General features: G+C 41.5%; 1 protein-coding gene across 1 annotated transcript in view; it reads left to right on the top strand.

The window, feature by feature from the left end:
* The first annotated feature begins 634 nt into the window (after positions 1-634).
* Positions 635-16,473, top strand: part of DDX21 (DExD-box helicase 21) — a 31,635-nt gene continuing 15,796 nt past the window's right edge. Inside the window, exons 1-9 of the mRNA XM_024198117.3 lie at positions 635-817; positions 2,373-2,648; positions 4,187-4,262; positions 7,592-7,770; positions 9,989-10,106; positions 11,045-11,230; positions 13,428-13,573; positions 13,913-14,062; positions 15,368-15,529. Of these exons, the coding sequence (XP_024053885.1) occupies positions 725-817; positions 2,373-2,648; positions 4,187-4,262; positions 7,592-7,770; positions 9,989-10,106; positions 11,045-11,230; positions 13,428-13,573; positions 13,913-14,062; positions 15,368-15,529 (1,386 nt within the window). The 5' untranslated portion in view covers positions 635-724. The remainder of the gene's footprint in view (positions 818-2,372; positions 2,649-4,186; positions 4,263-7,591; positions 7,771-9,988; positions 10,107-11,044; positions 11,231-13,427; positions 13,574-13,912; positions 14,063-15,367; positions 15,530-16,473) is intronic.

Raw genomic sequence — 16,473 nt, 5'->3', positions numbered from 1 at the left:
TTTTAACCTAGGGTTAAAATGCAGTGTAGACGCTCAAACCCAGGGTTCCATAACACAGGTCAGCTGACTTGAGCGCCAAGAATCCTACCTGCTATGTAGCCACAGAGCCTGAGACACTAGCTACACTGCAGGTGGGCGTCTCATCCCCCCCCCCCCCCCCCAGCAGGGGGGGCTCGCGGGGAGGGGAACAGGCTTGTACGCGCGGGGGGGGGGGGGTGCAGCCCCAGCACCCACAAGCCATAGCGCTGCCCCGGCGGACGGTGTGGGAGCAGCACAGGGACGGTACGGCCCCGCCGGCTCCTGAGCTGCGCCCCGCGAGGCGTGACGCGGGCGGCGGGGGCGGGCGCTGGGCCAAGGGGCGGGGGCGCGCGGCGGCCGGGCCATCCAAGGGCGCTTGATGGGGGCAGCGTGTCGCACGCTGCTGTACGGAGCCGGGCGGCCGGGCGCAGGGGCTGCGGGACTCCCCTCCCGGCTCGCGCGAGGACCCGGCTCAGCGCGACCCCCGCTCGCCCCCCGCTCGGCGCTACGGCTGCTCCAGCCCGGCGTTGCAGCAGGCGGTGCAGCGCCCTTCCCCCCCGGCCGGCGCTGGGGCTGGGCCCCGGCCTTCATCCCCTCGCCTCACTTCCTGTGCGCCGGCCCCGGGGCGGGGCTCGTTCCTTTCACCGCCGCCGCCGACCAGCGCAGCGGCTCCGTGCCCGAGCTCCTCGGGGAACAGCCGGAGGAAATGCCCGCAGCCGCCCTCCTTGCAGCCGACAGCGAGCCCGAGACCGCCCTGGAAGGCGAGGCCGCCCGGGCGGGCCGGAGGAGGAAGCACAAGGTACCGGCGGTGGAGGCGGAAATGTCGGGGAAGAGACGCCACCTAACCCGGGATCCCCGGGCGTGCTGGGGGCGGGGGCGTGAGCAGCCGGCGGGGCGGGGCCCGATCCCCCCCTGCTGGAGGGAGAACCGGGTCCGGGGGGTCCCCGCACAGACACGTGCTGTGCCCGGAGGCTCCTCGTGCTATTCGCCGCTTGGCCTCCATTGCTGCGCCACGTGGGCGCCTCGCCTCCTGATAGCGGCTGTGGGCACCGCCGGGCTGGGTGAGCGGCGACCTCGGCACCGCTCGTTTGCCGCTGAACCATCAGCGGCGCCCGCCAAGCTGCCATCCCGATGGTCTGCCGCATTTCTGCCCGCTTGTCAGTCTCCCAGGGGACGAGAAAGGTGCCAGCCCTGGGCTGTGCCAGACACGGCGTGTGTGTTCTCTAGCCAGAGGGGCTCCACCGAGCACGCCCTGCCTCCATCCCCGGAAGGTGTGTGGCGCCTGGATGAGAAGAGTTTCCAGCGATATATGGAGATTTCTAGAGTATATGTGTACTGCAGCTGGGAGGTGTGATTCCCAGCGAGAGTCGAATGGCTCGGGCTAGCTCTGCTCTAAGTAGGTCTCTATAAACAGCAGTGTGGTCCTTGTGGCATGGACAGTGGCTTGTGCTAGCCAGCCACCTGAGCTCAGAGCCAGGGCTTGGACTGGGACAGCTAGCATAAGCCATCACCTGTGCCACAATGTCCAGGCTGCTATTTTCAGAGCGTTAGTTTGAGCACTGCTAGTGTGAGTCTGTCTACTGATGCCGGTCATCACATCTCTCAGCTGCAGTGTAAACATACCATCCTTTCAGATTATAACGTGTCCCCAGTTTGGTTATAGCACATTTATACATACTAATCCCACCCCATCCCAAATGTCTGTGTGAAATGGAGATCTCTAAATGTCAGTGTCTAGAAGCTCAAGATTTGGTTTAATATCTTGGTCCAGTGGATAGGATAGGGCATTAGACTGCGACTCAGTAGAGAGTTCTGTTCCTGACATTGCCATTAATCTGCTGCATGAGGTTGGGCAAATCACATCACCTCCTGCCTCTGTTTCCCCTCTCATCCTTTGTCTGTGGTGTCTGTTTTGATTGTACATGCTTTGGGATAAGAAAGATGTGCCTGTACAGTGCCTAATAAAATAGAGTTCCAAACTCATTTGGGGCCTCTAGGGGCTTCCGTCATACAAATAATAATTACATATGGTAATCATGAGTGAGTAAACAGGTAGGTGCATATGACACTAATTCATCCACTATTAGCCTAGAAAGAATCTGGTTCTCCTCATATTCAGTACTTAGTATTCAGTATCAGTCTTCAAGTAATCTGACTGAAAATCCTCTTGTAATAGGGGGTGGTTTAATTAAAATGGGGTATGACCCTGCTGGAGAGATTCTGATGACAAAGGAATCCTGCTCTCCCTGAAGAAGATCAGGCATCACAGACAAAAAGTCTAAAGACATTTTACTTTTCTTTATAGACTTAGACTTTTTTGTCCTTTTCTGTTTGATGTTGTTGTCTCTCTGAAGGTTAAAAAGGAGAAGAAATCTAAACGCCGCAATAAATCCAAGGAGCTGAAATCCCAAACAGAGGAAAATGAGCTATCTGAAGATGACCTTGAGCCTCCTAAACCCAAAAAGAAGAAAAAAGTTAAAGAAAAAGTGGATCTAGAGATTGAAGAAAACAACCCAGAGGACAAGGTGAAATCCTCGTCCATGAGCAATGGCGTTGTCCACTCAAAAGCTCAGTGTAATTCCAGCGAAGCATCAAGTGCGGAATATGACAGTGACCAAGAGCCAGTAAAGGTACACACTGAAACCCTGAATTTTACCTGCTTTAAAAATGTAATCTACCAGTCTTGCTTGGTGGAAGTGCTCAGCACTGCTAGGAAATATCTTGTGTGTCATCCCTGGTCCTAGCAGAGGATAATAGATTCTGTGCTCTACCTATAAGAGGCGCAGCACAGAATTCACAATCCAGGAGGAGGGGATGCTAAAGTGGCTTTAAGTTTAATCAACCTTTAAGCTCTCTTGTTTCTGGTCTGCTCTGGTGGGTGGAGCAGCCCTGATGTACCTTGGGCTGCCTACGGTAGCCTGTCCCCAGCTGACTGTAGGCAGCAGCTCTGCCAAGAATCTCTGCAGTGTTGTACAGTCCACATTGCCCTCTACCCCCCCACCCCCATCTCTACCAGGGTTTACAAATGGGTCCTCATAAGTCAGTTTATGGCTGTATTCCTCATTTCTTGCTCTGGAAACAATTCTCCCCATGCCAGGTCCAGGGCTTTTAGACCCCTTTGCCCTGCAGAAAGGGGTCAAAATGCAAGGGGGAAATCTCACCATTGATCTGTAAAGCCATTTCCTGCCAAGGAAGGATATATATGGTTTGTTTACACAGGTAAATTTACTGACATGATCATACTGGTATAACTCAATGTAGTTGTATCTTATTCTGGAATAAGAGTGTGCACTTGGGGAGTTACACTGGTATAATTAAGACAGTAAATTTTCCTGTCTAGACAAGCCCATAGCCTCCATGCCAGAAAATATCTGTCATTCATCTGAATTCATGCATCAGGCTGAGAAAGGAATATTACAAAAAGAGAGCACGCCAGTTATGGGAATGAGCATGGAGTGCTTTCAGTTGCTCTCTTCTGTTTGATCAGAGTCTTGACGACAAGTTTCAGAGAGACCTTGCTCACTGAGTTCACCGCTTGTATATATTTGTGGGTCTTGCAGCTCTTCTATTTATTGCTTGTTACATAGGGAAGTATATGTCCACAGTAGAGTGTTTTTGTAGATCACCTGTGGTTTGTTTTCAATTTCTGTAGCAGAAGTTGGGTAGCTAATTTGAAATCAGTCAATTTAGTGGATAATTTAAATTAAAATATTTATTTGCAAAATCTCTGCGAAAGTTCCATCATCCAGAAATGTTCTTTACTGGATAATATATGCTAATAGTGAAGATGTGTTTGTTTTTGTTTCTTCTGCATTTGGCTTAACAATTTTCTAATGTTTTCCAGAGGTGAGTTAAAAAATATTAATTAGCAAAAGGAACACAAATAGTCCAAAAAAGACATACCTTTTAATGCCAAGTGTATACACACAATGTAATAGCAGCCTGAGGTGCAGGGGCCAAAGGTGGTTGCCCTGCATTTATCAAGGTTGTAAGATGACTTTGAGGGTCTCCTTTTTCCCCATATACACAGAGGATCATGGGTGAGACCGTTCTGGAGAAGAGGTTTTTGTTTTGTTTTGTTTTTTGGTTAAAATTTTGTGGAACTCAGTAGTATAGTAAACTGATTGTCTCCTTATGCCTAATCTGCTGCTTTATTTTAATTTAACAGCAACTGACAGAAGAGGAGAGAGAAGGTGCCTTCTCTAATTTCTCTATCTCCAAAGAAACAACTGAGCTTCTTAGAGGTAACTTCTGTGGAGAAGAAATTTACTAACAAAAAGATGGTTCCAAATAGATCGCAAGTATCTTTTTAAATACAGTAACTCCTCACTTAACGTCCTCCTGCTTAACCTTGTTTCAAAGTTACGTCGCTGCTCATTTAAAGTTGTGCAATGCTCTCGTATAATGTTTTTTGGCTGCCTGCTCTGTCCACTGCTTGTAAGATTCTGTGGAATAGCAGCGACTTTACAAGGGAGCATTGCATAAGTTCCTCTTCTCCGCCCCCTCCCCCTCCCTCCCAGCGCTTAGGACTTTTTGGGGAGGTGGGGCGGGGAAGGAGCGGGGATGCAGCTGCTCCTGGGAGGAGGTGGAGTGGGGGTGGGAAGAAGTGGGACTGGAGTGGAGTGGGGACAGGAGGAGGCGGGCCTGGAGCATCCCCTGGCAAAGTCAGTGCCTGTTCTTCTCAGAGGAAGCGGCTGCTGCTGCTGCGAAGGTGCTTTCTAGCGTCCTTGCCTGCAGCGGGCTGTGCCTGTGTGGGGTAAGCCAGGGGCACTTCCCAACCACAGTACAGTATATAATGCCTTTTGTCTGCCCCAAAAAAATTTCCTTGTAACCTAACCCCCCCGCATTTACATTAAATCTTATGGGAAAATTGGATTCGTTTAACATCATTTCACTTAAAGTTGCATTTTTCAGGAACATAACTACAATGTTAAGTGAGGAGTTACTGTAATTTGCCCAAAGCCATTCTGTGTTAGTGACACAAGCAGGGATGGAAACCAGAATGCCTGACTCTCTCACCCCACTGTAACCACTAGGCACCTTTGCTCCCATTAATGAGGGATTCACATTTACATGATTTCAAGTGCAGTCTCATCAAGGCAGAATTATTTCCTCTGTGATACAGTTGTTTCTAGGTATAAATTGTGAGAAGACTGTTGCTTGTTTTTAGGGCTGTCAAGCGATTAAAAATATTAATCATGCAATTAAAAAAATCGTGATTAATCGCGCTGTTAATAATATAATACCATTTATTTAAATATTTTTGGATGTTTTTTACATTTTCAGATATATTGATTTCAATTACAACACACAATACAAAGTGTACAGTGCTCACTTTATTTTTTATTACAAATATTTGCACTGTAAAAAAACAAAAGTAATGGTATTTTTCATTTCACCTAAGACCAGTACTGTAGTGCAATCTCTTTATCATGAAAGTTGAACTTACAAATGTAGAATTTTTACAAAAAAAACCCCTGCATTCAAAAAGAAAACAATGTAAAACTTTAGAGCCTACACGTCCACTCAGTCTTACTTCAGCCAATCACTGAGACAAACAAGTCTGGTTACAATTTGCAGGAGATAATGCTGCCCACTTCTTGTTTACAATGTCACCTGAAAGTGAGAATAGGCATTCACATGGCACTGTTGTAGCTGGTGTCGCAAGATATTTATGTGCCAGATGCGCTCAAGAGTCATATGTCCCTTCATGCTTCAACCACCATTCCAGAGGACACGCATCCATGCTGATGACGGGCTCTGCTCGATAACAACCCAAAGCAGAGCAGACCGATGCATGTTCATTTTCATCATCTGAGTCAGATGCCACCAGCCGAAGGTTGATTTTCTTTTTTGGTGGTTTGGGTTCTGTGGTTTCCGCATCTGAGAGTTGCTTTTTTAAGACTTCTGAAAGCATGCTCCGCACCTCATCCCTCCCAGATTTTGAACAGCACTTCAGATTCTTAAACCTTGGATCGAGTGCTGTACCTATTTTTAGATATCTCACATTGGTATGTTCTGTGTGTTTTGTCAAATCTGCTGTGGAAGTATTCTTAAAACAAACAATATGTTCTGGGTCATCATCCGAAACTGCTATAACATGAAATATGTGGCAGAATGCAGGTAAAACAGAACAGGAGACATACAATTCTCCCCCCAAGGAGTTCAGTCACAAATTTAATTAACGCATTATTTTTTTTAATGAGCATCATTAGCATGGAAGCTGTCCTCCGGAACCGTGGCTGAAGCATGAAGGGGCATATGAATGTTTAGCATATCTGGCACGTAAATATCTTGCAAAGCCAGCTACAAAAGTGCCATGCGAACACCTGTTCTCACTTTCAGGTGACGTAAATAAGAAGCAGGCAGCAGTTTTTCCCGCAAATGTAAACAAACTTGTTTGTCTGAGCTGAACAAGAACAAGAAGTAGGACTGAGTGGACTTGTAGGCTCTAAAGTTTTACATTGTTTTGTTTTTGAGTGCAGTTATGTAACAAAAGAATAATCTACATTTGTAAGTTACACTTTCACGATAAAGAGATTGCACTACAGTACTTGTCTGAGGTGAATTGAAAAATACGATTTCTTTTGTTTATCATTTTTACAGTGCAAATATTTGTAATAAAAATAATAATATAAAGTGAGCACTTTGTATTCCGTCTTGTAATAGAAATCAATATATTTGAAAATGTAGAAAAACATCCACACATATTTAATAAATTTCAATTTGTATTCTATTGTTTAATAGTGTGATTAATTGCAATTAATTTTTTTGAGTTAATCGACAGCCCTACTTTTTTTCTCCTCTCATTAGCATTATGTTGTGAGGTTGTCACTTACATTGTCTACTGTAACTTCCATATCTGTTTCTGCATACTATTTTCTGAAAAACTATCCCATTTTATATTTAAATTATCTTTATTAAATCAAATTTATAACTGATCATCTATCTCAACTTTTAGATCATTTGGCAGTTTTGATCTCTTCTCTCTGGCATTCTGCTATCCTAGATTAGTATACTCTGTGAATTTAATCACAATGGAGTTCACGTTATTCTGATAATTGAGTATTAGTAGAGTTTAAAGCAACGCACAGGAATCCATTTCAAACTTTCCTTGTTCTGAAGTCACACCATTAATAATTTGTATATACTACTGGCCAGTTTTTACCCACCCTAATGTTTTCCTCTTTGTACAGCATCTTTCAAACTTCTCCAAGTTTTCATGTGCATCTGTGTTTAAAAACAAAAAAATCCCACAACCTTGACTGATATCAAAGTCAGTTGCATGTACTGTTGCTTTCTGTACCAGACGTAGCAAAAAATAGTTGTTTACCCCAGATATCAAATCTTGCTCCCAGAAAAAGATAAGAAAATGCTTTGCCAAGTATAATAGAAATAAAAACAAATGTGTATTTACTGTTTGCACCCACTTGCAGATGCAGGACTTGCCATGATCTGTCTCATGAAATTGGTTTGCTTTTCATTATCATACAAAAGGGCTTTCAGGTGTCTATCTCAGCCCATTGTGGGTTCACAGCACCTTTTAATAAAGGTATATTGAACTGTCTTGCAGCTCGAGGAGTAAAGTACCTGTTTTCTGTGCAAGCAAAGACCTTCCAGCCCATATATGATGGCAAAGATGTGATAGCTCAGGCTCGAACTGGAACTGGGAAAACGTTTTCTTTTGCTGTTCCTTTGATTGAAAAACTTCAGGGAGACACACTAGAGAGGAAGAGAGGCCGAACGCCAAAGGTAATTTAGCCACTTAAGGGTTCACTGATGGCTTAAATTATGGCAATATTTGAAAGTGATTTTATAATTGTTTTTGGTTCCTATTAAAAATATCCCCTTCTTTCTTCCCACTTACTCGCTTTTTTAAATGTTCCTTCTGATCCTGGAACACATTCTTCAAAATAAGGTTTACAAAGTGACACTTCTTCGTAGTATCCTAATGATGACAAAATACATGACTTTGTGATTCTTTATGATTGCATTCATTGTGTAATATGCCTTCCCTCTTTTCAGCCTATCTGCTGTATTCATATGAGCATATACAAACATTCTGCTCTTAGCTGCCTAGTGAGCAGGTTTCTTGTATGGTTTGATACCTCTCCTACTCCTAAAAATGAAGCAGACCAGCAAACTGGTGTTATCCCAAATCATTCTTGCCTCTGCATATAAACTCCAGGATGATACTTGCTTTTTCCCTCCACATTGGGACAGCTTAAGTTATGATTTCAAGTCCTGGCATAAATGTTCTTTATGCTTCTATTTAAGCAGGTGATTTAACTGATAATGCGCTATAAAGGGGTATTGTCAAGGTTGGTCTGTTTATAGTTAGACCAACCAGCTTCGTTGCGGTTGTGGAATAAAAACACATCTCTTCCATCCTTCTGCCCTGCCTTTAGAGTAAACAGTATATAATATTGTCTGAAAGAGTATCAACCGGTGAATAATATTCTTGAAAATATCTTTTAACTCTTATAGGCTAACAATTGCAATTCATTTGGGAGGTGGGGAGAGTGATCGCTCACTAGAGTGCTTCAAACGTCAGTGTTTTATTTAAAATAAATTAAATAGCAGCTGTCTTGTTATCCCAAAATTTTGGTTCATGCACTTTTTTGTCCTTTAATACTGAACTGTGCCTTGGTCGTCGTCATAATTTTAGAAAATATATAGATTTAGAGAGCTATCTTATTGTGTACAGTTCTTTTTGGACTATCTTAATTGTGCTGTCCTCAGCTGTTAAATCTGGTTGCCAGTCAGGAACAATGAGGCAACCTGATCTAGATAAATGAATACAGGATTGGGAGTCAGAAATTCCTGATTTTATAATCCCATTTCTGTTGCTGACTTGTTGTGTAGCCTTGGGCAAGTCACTTGACCTCTTTGCGTCAATTTCTTGGTCTGTATTATGAGTCAGACACTTACCTGTCTTTCAGAGGTGTTTGAGAGTCAATCACTAGTGTTTTAAAGTATTTCAGACTCCTAAATAAGTGCGAAGTATGTTACAGAAACACTGCTGTCACGCAAGAAATATCAATGAAAGTTACATTTTTAAAAGGCTTCATTAGGTGTATTATATAATTCAAGGCATAACTATGGTGTAACTATTGCTAAACATTTAGTCGGCCTTATTTCATCCTCCTTAATGTAGGGGAGGAAAGTGAGGCAAAAAGAATGGTCTGCACCATACTTCTGAAGGATCCGGAAATCCTAGAGAGATCTCTCTAATTCTATTTTCTGTACACTGTCATTTAGCAATGATACCAGAGTAACTGTTTTTATTAATCGTATTCTTGGTGCTTAAAACCTGGTTATGCTAACCTACGTGTCCTTGAAATGTGATAGCATCAAAATGGACATAGCAAAATAACTATAACAGCAAGAATTAACACTGGATAACTAAGAAATTTCAACTAATAACCTGAGCAAATAAATGAATAGTAAATTTAAAAGTAAAGGTTCATGTAAGTGTGAGGCACTTTATCTAACCCATTCTGTGGAACATGTGACCCATACAATTGCAGGGGGCTCTGCTTTGATTTGCTCTGTGACCAAGGTTAGTGGAAGGGGTCAGATCAGCTTTCAGTATTGCATAAATCTGGGTTCTGCCAGCTTTGACCCAAGCTATCTTTGAGGTCCATAGCGCTGGATAGCTCATTGTGGCTTCCAAGTCAATATCAGTGCTAGCTTGGAGAAAGCTATGCCTGTTCTGCTTGTTCGTACTGTTTATGAAAGCCATGATGTACCAATTTACTTCTGGCTGAGAGTGTGATCTGAATGATGAGCAGGAACTTGGATACCATTGTGATGAATGTGGCATAAAACCACAGGTGATTACAAACAGGAGAAAATTCAAGGGGGCAGTGTCAGATCAACTTAGCAGCACAACTTACCTGATAGGGTGGGGAATTTGGTACCAATCACCAAGTGGCTGCATTTCTGACGGTTTTATCATTCTGTCCAGGTGCTAGTTCTAACGCCAACGAGAGAGCTGGCAATCCAGGTAGCCAGGGACTTTAAGGATGTCACAAAGAAACTCACAGTGGCTTGTTTTTATGGAGGAACGCCATACAATGGACAAAGTAAGTACATGTTTAGAAGTCGCTTTGATATCAGCTCTTGTTTCATGAGAATCATTCAGGGAATAAAACTGGCTATTTTCCTTAAGGTTTCACTTCAGTAAAAAACTGAAATTATTTTAAAAAGAAAAGGCAGTTCAAGTTGGCTCCATCTTTACTAAAAGAATCCCAGGGGATCTCTATTGAAATGTATAATTTATTTTCTTCAAAGGTTATAACATTTCTTTTAAATTTATAAAGAAATAATCTTGTTCCTGAGTGGATGAACGCTAGGGCCAGATGACTGTCCAAGGAAAGCAGAGTGCTCATTTTAAACTCCAAGTGATGGCGTTCCAGTTTAGAGGGTAGTGAAACTGAACAAATCAATCCAGTTCTTGTCTATTCATTTGTCCCGGCCATCTTGTAATGTTGCTTTCAGCTTCAGTAGTTTGTGGCTCAGATACCTCTAATGTGATTGGAGAGTATGTTAAGGAGCTCAGCCTTGAACTTGCCACTTGCCATCAGCACTGTAGAGTTGACAACAAGAACTGCAGAAGAAATGATTGGATATTTATTTATTTATTTATTTTTAAATAAAAAAGTGACAAAGTGGGAACTCAGTTGGGAGAAGAGACTGTAAATTATGATGAAGTCCTGATGGTGTTAAATGCGAATTGAATGAAAATGAAGATTTTGGCGGAAGGCATTCTCATTAAGTTATCAGTTTTGGTTTTAGGATAGCAGTCCTTATAGAAAGCCACAGATCACTGCCAGACTCCTTTTACTTGTGACCTAAACTGATTTAATCCTGTCTCCAAAAGTAAAAGGTTAGGGCGTTAACTACCTAGAGTATTACTGTATTAGAAGTATTACTGTAAATTGATAGTAGTTTACCAGCCCTAGAAATTCTGTGATCTCTAAGCATTCTTACACATGTGCTGTTTTGCTGCCCTTTCTTCCAGTTGAACATATTAAAAATGGCATTGACATCTTAGCTGGGACTCCAGGACGAATTAAAGACCATCTTCAGAATGGCAAGCTGGACCTTTCCAATGTGAAGCATGTTGTTTTGGATGAAGTTGATCAAATGTTGGACATGGGCTTTGCTGAACAAGTGGAGGAAATTCTAGCATTTGCTTACAAAAAAGGTAAATACTGAATTTATGTGAGTATTGCATTGTCTAAGAAAATTTTTCTGATATATAAGTGTGGGTATGTATATGTGTGTGTGTATATATTGGAATACTTTTTTGAAGGAAATGGTGGAAGCCTTATCAATTGAAACATTTGAAACTCACATGGTCAAAGCACTAGGAAATATAAGAACAAAAGAACGGCCACACAGGATCAAACCAAAGGTCCATCTAGCCCAGTATCCTGTCTTCCGACAGTGACCGTGAGAGGTGCTTCAGAGGGCATGTACAGAACAGGCAATTATTGAGTGATCCATCCCCTGTCATCCATTTCCAACCTCTGGCAGTCAGAGGCTAGGAGCACCCTAAGCACGGTGTTGCATCCGTAACCATCTTGACTAATAGCCGTTGATGGACCCATGAACTTATCAGTTCTTTTTTGAGCCCAGTTATACTTTTGGCCTTCACAATATCCTCTGGCAATGAGTTTCAAAGGTTAACTATGTGTTGTGTGAAGAAGTACGTACTTTTTTTTTTTTTTTTTTTGAACCTGCTTCCTATTAATTTCATTGTGTGACCCCTGGTTCTTGTGTTATTTGAAGGGGTAAATAACACTTCCTGATTCACTTTCTCCACACCATTCATGATTTTATAGACTTCCATCATATCCCCCCTGACTTGTTTCTCTTTCAAGCTGAACAGTCCCATTCTTTTTAATCTCTCGTCATAGGGTATGCAACAGTTACCATTACTCATTTTTCTTGCACTTCGCTGTACATGTTCCACTTCTAATTTTTTTTTTTTAAATGGGGCGACCAGAATTGCACGCAGTATTTGAGGAGTGGGCATGCCATGGATTGATATAGTGCATCATGATATTTTCTGTCGTATCTATCCCTGTACTAATGGTTCCCAACATTGTTAAATTTTTTGACTGCTGCTGCATATTGAGCAGATGTTTTCAGAGAACCATCCACAATGACTCCAAGATCTTTCTTGAGTGATAATAGCTAGTTTAGACCCCATCATTTTGTATGTGTAGTTGAGATTGTTTTCCAATGTGCATTACTTTGCATTTATCAACATTGAATTTTATCTGCCATTTTGTTGCCCTGTCACCCAGTTTTGTGAGACCACTTTGTAACTCTTCACAGTCTGTTTTGGACTTAACTATCTTGAATAATTTTATATTGTCTGCACATTTTTGCACCTCACTGTTTACCCTATCTCTGGATCATTTATGACTATGTTGAACTGCACTGGTCCCGGTACAGATCTGTGGGGGACACCACTATTTACCCCTCTCCATTCTGAAAACTGATCATTTATTCCTACCCTTTGTTTCCCATCTTTTAACCAGTTAATGATTCCTTCCCTCTTATCCCATGACCACCCTTGTCCACATGTTTGTTGACCCTCTCATAGAATTCTAATAGATTGGTGAGGCATGATTTGTCTTTACAGAAGGCATGTTGACTTTTCTCCAACAACTTGTGTTTACCTGTGTGTCTGATAATTCTATTCTTTACTATAGTTTTAACCAGTTTGCCTGGTATTGAAGTTAGGTTTATTGGTCTGTAATTGCCAGGATTTCCTCCAGAATCTTTTTTAAAAATTGTCACATTAAAAGCTGATTTATGTGATAGGCTACATTTCATACATATGTTGTAGGAAATGATTTGCATTGATAGAGGGTGGACTACCTAGAGGTCACCTGCATCTCTGTTCCAATGCGTGTTGGTCCTGAGGGATCTATAAGAATAGGCTGTGCATTTTGCAGTGACAGCTACTGAATGTTAAGCTGTCTTATTTGGAATAGGCATCAAGTCTGTGTTGCAGGATAATATAGTGAATGTGCTGAGCATCATGCTGAAAATAATAGTAAACCATCAGTTGAGTTCCTCCTTTTATCTTGCTCTGATTCAAATATTGGGGATTTTGCTATTGCTTAAATGGGGAGCAGTTTTGGTCCTGTTGATACTTAATCAATTTTTTCCCACTTTTAATCATTATACTTTGGTTATTGTAGCTGATCAGTATTAAAATAACATACTTCTCCATCTCCTATATAAACTTATTAGCCTTCTCAAAATTTTGAAAATTATGCTTATTGCTTTATAACTAGTCATTATAACATGGAATCTGTAATGAAACATCAGTTCTTATGTTGTAATACTACTTGGATTATTGATAGTGGTGTGTTGTTTCAAAGATTCTGAAGACAACCCCCAAACACTGCTGTTTTCTGCAACTTGTCCACACTGGGTGTATGATGTGGCTAAAAAATACATGAAATCCAGATATGAACAGATTGACCTTATTGGAAAGAAGACTCAAAAGACGGCTATGACTGTAGAGGTAAGTAGTTTTGTTACTGAGTAGTATAGGTGCTGGGATACATAGTATGGATAATATGGGTTATGGTTCTGACCTTCAAAAGGTATGATATTACAGTAACTAAAGCTTAATTTTCTTTTGGCAGTGATTAAAATTAACATAAAGCTTTTTGTAAAAACAATTTTATGTGTGAAAACCAATATTTTTGTTTTCTTAGGTTTTTTTATTTACTTTAAATAAAAACCTAAATATTTTAGAGGATTTTTTTAATCAAAATGTTGTCTTTGTGTAAAGAAGTTTAGCTGATATCCTGCTGAATTACAGCAGATATAACATAGACATATTTTCTTTCCCTAACAGCATTTGGCTATAGAGTGTCACTGGTCTCAGAGAGCAGCAGTTATTGGAGATGTCATTCAGGTTTACAGTGGCAGTCATGGACGGACCATCATATTTTGTGAGACTAAAAAGGATGCAAATGAACTGGCCCTGAATGCTTCTATTAAACAGGTATTGATGTCTGAAAAGATAGTCATGGTTGTAAACATCAAGGCTAGAAGTTCCTGAAATGAAGATGGGAGCGCAGCCATACAAATAGAATTTTATGGTTGTAGACTTCATGTTTTGTCAACAAGGCCATTTTTTTAGACATTTCAGAAAGCTGCAAGTTTCTCCTTGACCATAACGATGATAACTTCTTTTTGGCTGCAAGATCCTTGGAGACAGGAACTTTATTTTTTGTGATTTGTACAGTGCAAAACACATTGCTGACACTATACAATAAGAAATAATAATGGAATAGATATCATAGCTGTTTGGATTCCTGATTCTTACAACCATGCATCATCTGAATAATGAGTATTTGGGATACAGGGTGTCCTATAAACACAGTATGACATTTACCCTAAGACTGAAAGGCCTACTCACCCTCTTAAAAAAAACAACCTCTTGAGCCATTAATTCAGGCCTTGTAGAGTATATTGAGCAGGCCTTCTGCACATAGATGAAATTTACCCATAATGAATAATAATCCTGGATTCTTAGAGCAAATATTGTTTTGATGTTGAATGTTAAAATCAAGGAAAAGAGGGAATTGGGGAAGTGCAGATATATTTAGTATTAAGTTAAATGTACAGGCTAGACATGCTTAGTTCTGTGGGCTTGCTTTTTTCTGTCCTACTTGTGCATGTAGAGATTCTGTGTAGTTCATTAACAGTAAACCAGCTAAATATGCTAATAACTTTAACAAGGTTGTGGAGTGACACACAAACACTTGTGATTTTTATGCTAATATTAACCCTTTGAGGCTAGGTGAGTGTGAACATCTGTGTTGTATTTAATAAATTCTGCTTTTGCGTACTGTATTGAGAATTCCCACTTCTAGATCCTGATCTCTTCCCTATTAGACAAATTTAGGCACCACCTCTTTTCTTGCAAATACCAGAGGCAGTTCAGACTTGTCAGTTGGGCTTGGCCATGTCGCTGAAAACTTTGTTCCATATTCTCTCTTGCCTGTGGGGAGCTCATCTGGGCAGGGAACTTGGTCTTGATTCTCATCTCATACTGGTGTTCTATTTTAAGTTTTTGTATCTTCAGTGGAGTTACTCCTGAGTTACACCAGTGAAAGTTAAATCAGAATCAGGTCTTGTCTTCATATCGCCTGTAAAGCATGTAGCACCACAGTTGGTGCTATCTACTGCTGTGAACAGTGTTTGGGGTTGTGAGGAACAGCAAATTGTGCCACCATTGTCATTGGGTTGCTGCTGCATAGATACCTGTGTTGGATGAAGTCTTAATGATCTGTTCTTTTGACAGGATGCCCAGTCATTGCATGGTGACATTCCACAGAAACAGAGAGAGATCACGTTAAAGGGTTTCAGAAATGGAGCATTTGAGGTTTTGGTTGCAACCAATGTAGCTGCCCGTGGTTTAGATATCCCTGAAGTTGACCTGGTCATACAGAGTTCACCCCCAAAGGTAAGAAACGGGTATGCTTTTTTGAATATTATATCTTCTGAAGCCCCTTTTCAATATTTCTAAATCTATTTTGAATTCCATGTATTTTTCCAGTGAAATTTCAGATTGTATGAATCCTTTATTCATAGATTCTAGGGCTGGAAAGGACCTCGAGAGGTCATTGAGTCCAGTCACCCGCCCTCATGGCAGGACTAAATACTGTCTAGACCATCCCTGATAGACATTTATCTAACCTACTCTTAAATATCTCCAGAGATGGAGATTCCACAACCTCCCTAGGCAGTTTATTCCAGTGTTTAACCACCCTGACAGTTAGGAACTTTTTCCTAATTTCCAACCTAAACCTCCCTTGCTGCAGTTTAAACCCATTGCTTCTTGTTATATCCTTAGAGGCTAAGGTGAACAAATTTTCTCCTTCCTCCTTATGACACCCTTTTAGATACCTGAAAACTGCTATCATGTCCCTTCTCAGTCTTCTCTTTTCCAAACTAAACAGACCCAATTCTTTCAGCCTTCCTTCATAGGTCATGTTCTCTAGACCTTTAATCATTCTTGTTGCTCTTCTCTGGACCCTCTCCAATTTCTCCACATCTTTCTCGAAATGCGGTGCCCAGAACTGTACACAATACTCCAGTTGAGGCCTAACCAGTGCAGAGTAGAGCGGAAGAATGACTTCTCGTGTCTTGCTCACAACACACCTGTTAATACATCCCAGAATCATGTTTGCTTTTTTTGCAACAGCATCACACTGTTGACTCATGTTTAGCTTCTGGTCCACTATAACCCCTAGATCCCTTTCTGCCGTACTCCTTCCTAGACAGTCTCTTCTCATTCTGTATGTGTGAAACTGATTTTTTCTTCCTAAGTGGAGCACTGTGCATTTGTCTTTATTAAACTTCATCCTGTGTACTTCAGACCATTTCTCTAATTTGTCCAGATCATTT

This window comes from Terrapene carolina, unplaced genomic scaffold (assembly GCF_002925995.2).
Source record: "Terrapene carolina triunguis isolate 2854851 unplaced genomic scaffold, T_m_triunguis-2.0 Scaffold95, whole genome shotgun sequence".
NCBI classification, from domain to species: domain Eukaryota; kingdom Metazoa; phylum Chordata; order Testudines; family Emydidae; genus Terrapene; species Terrapene triunguis.
Note: the sequence above shows the minus strand (reverse complement) of the source record. Positions and strands in the feature narration are given on the sequence as shown.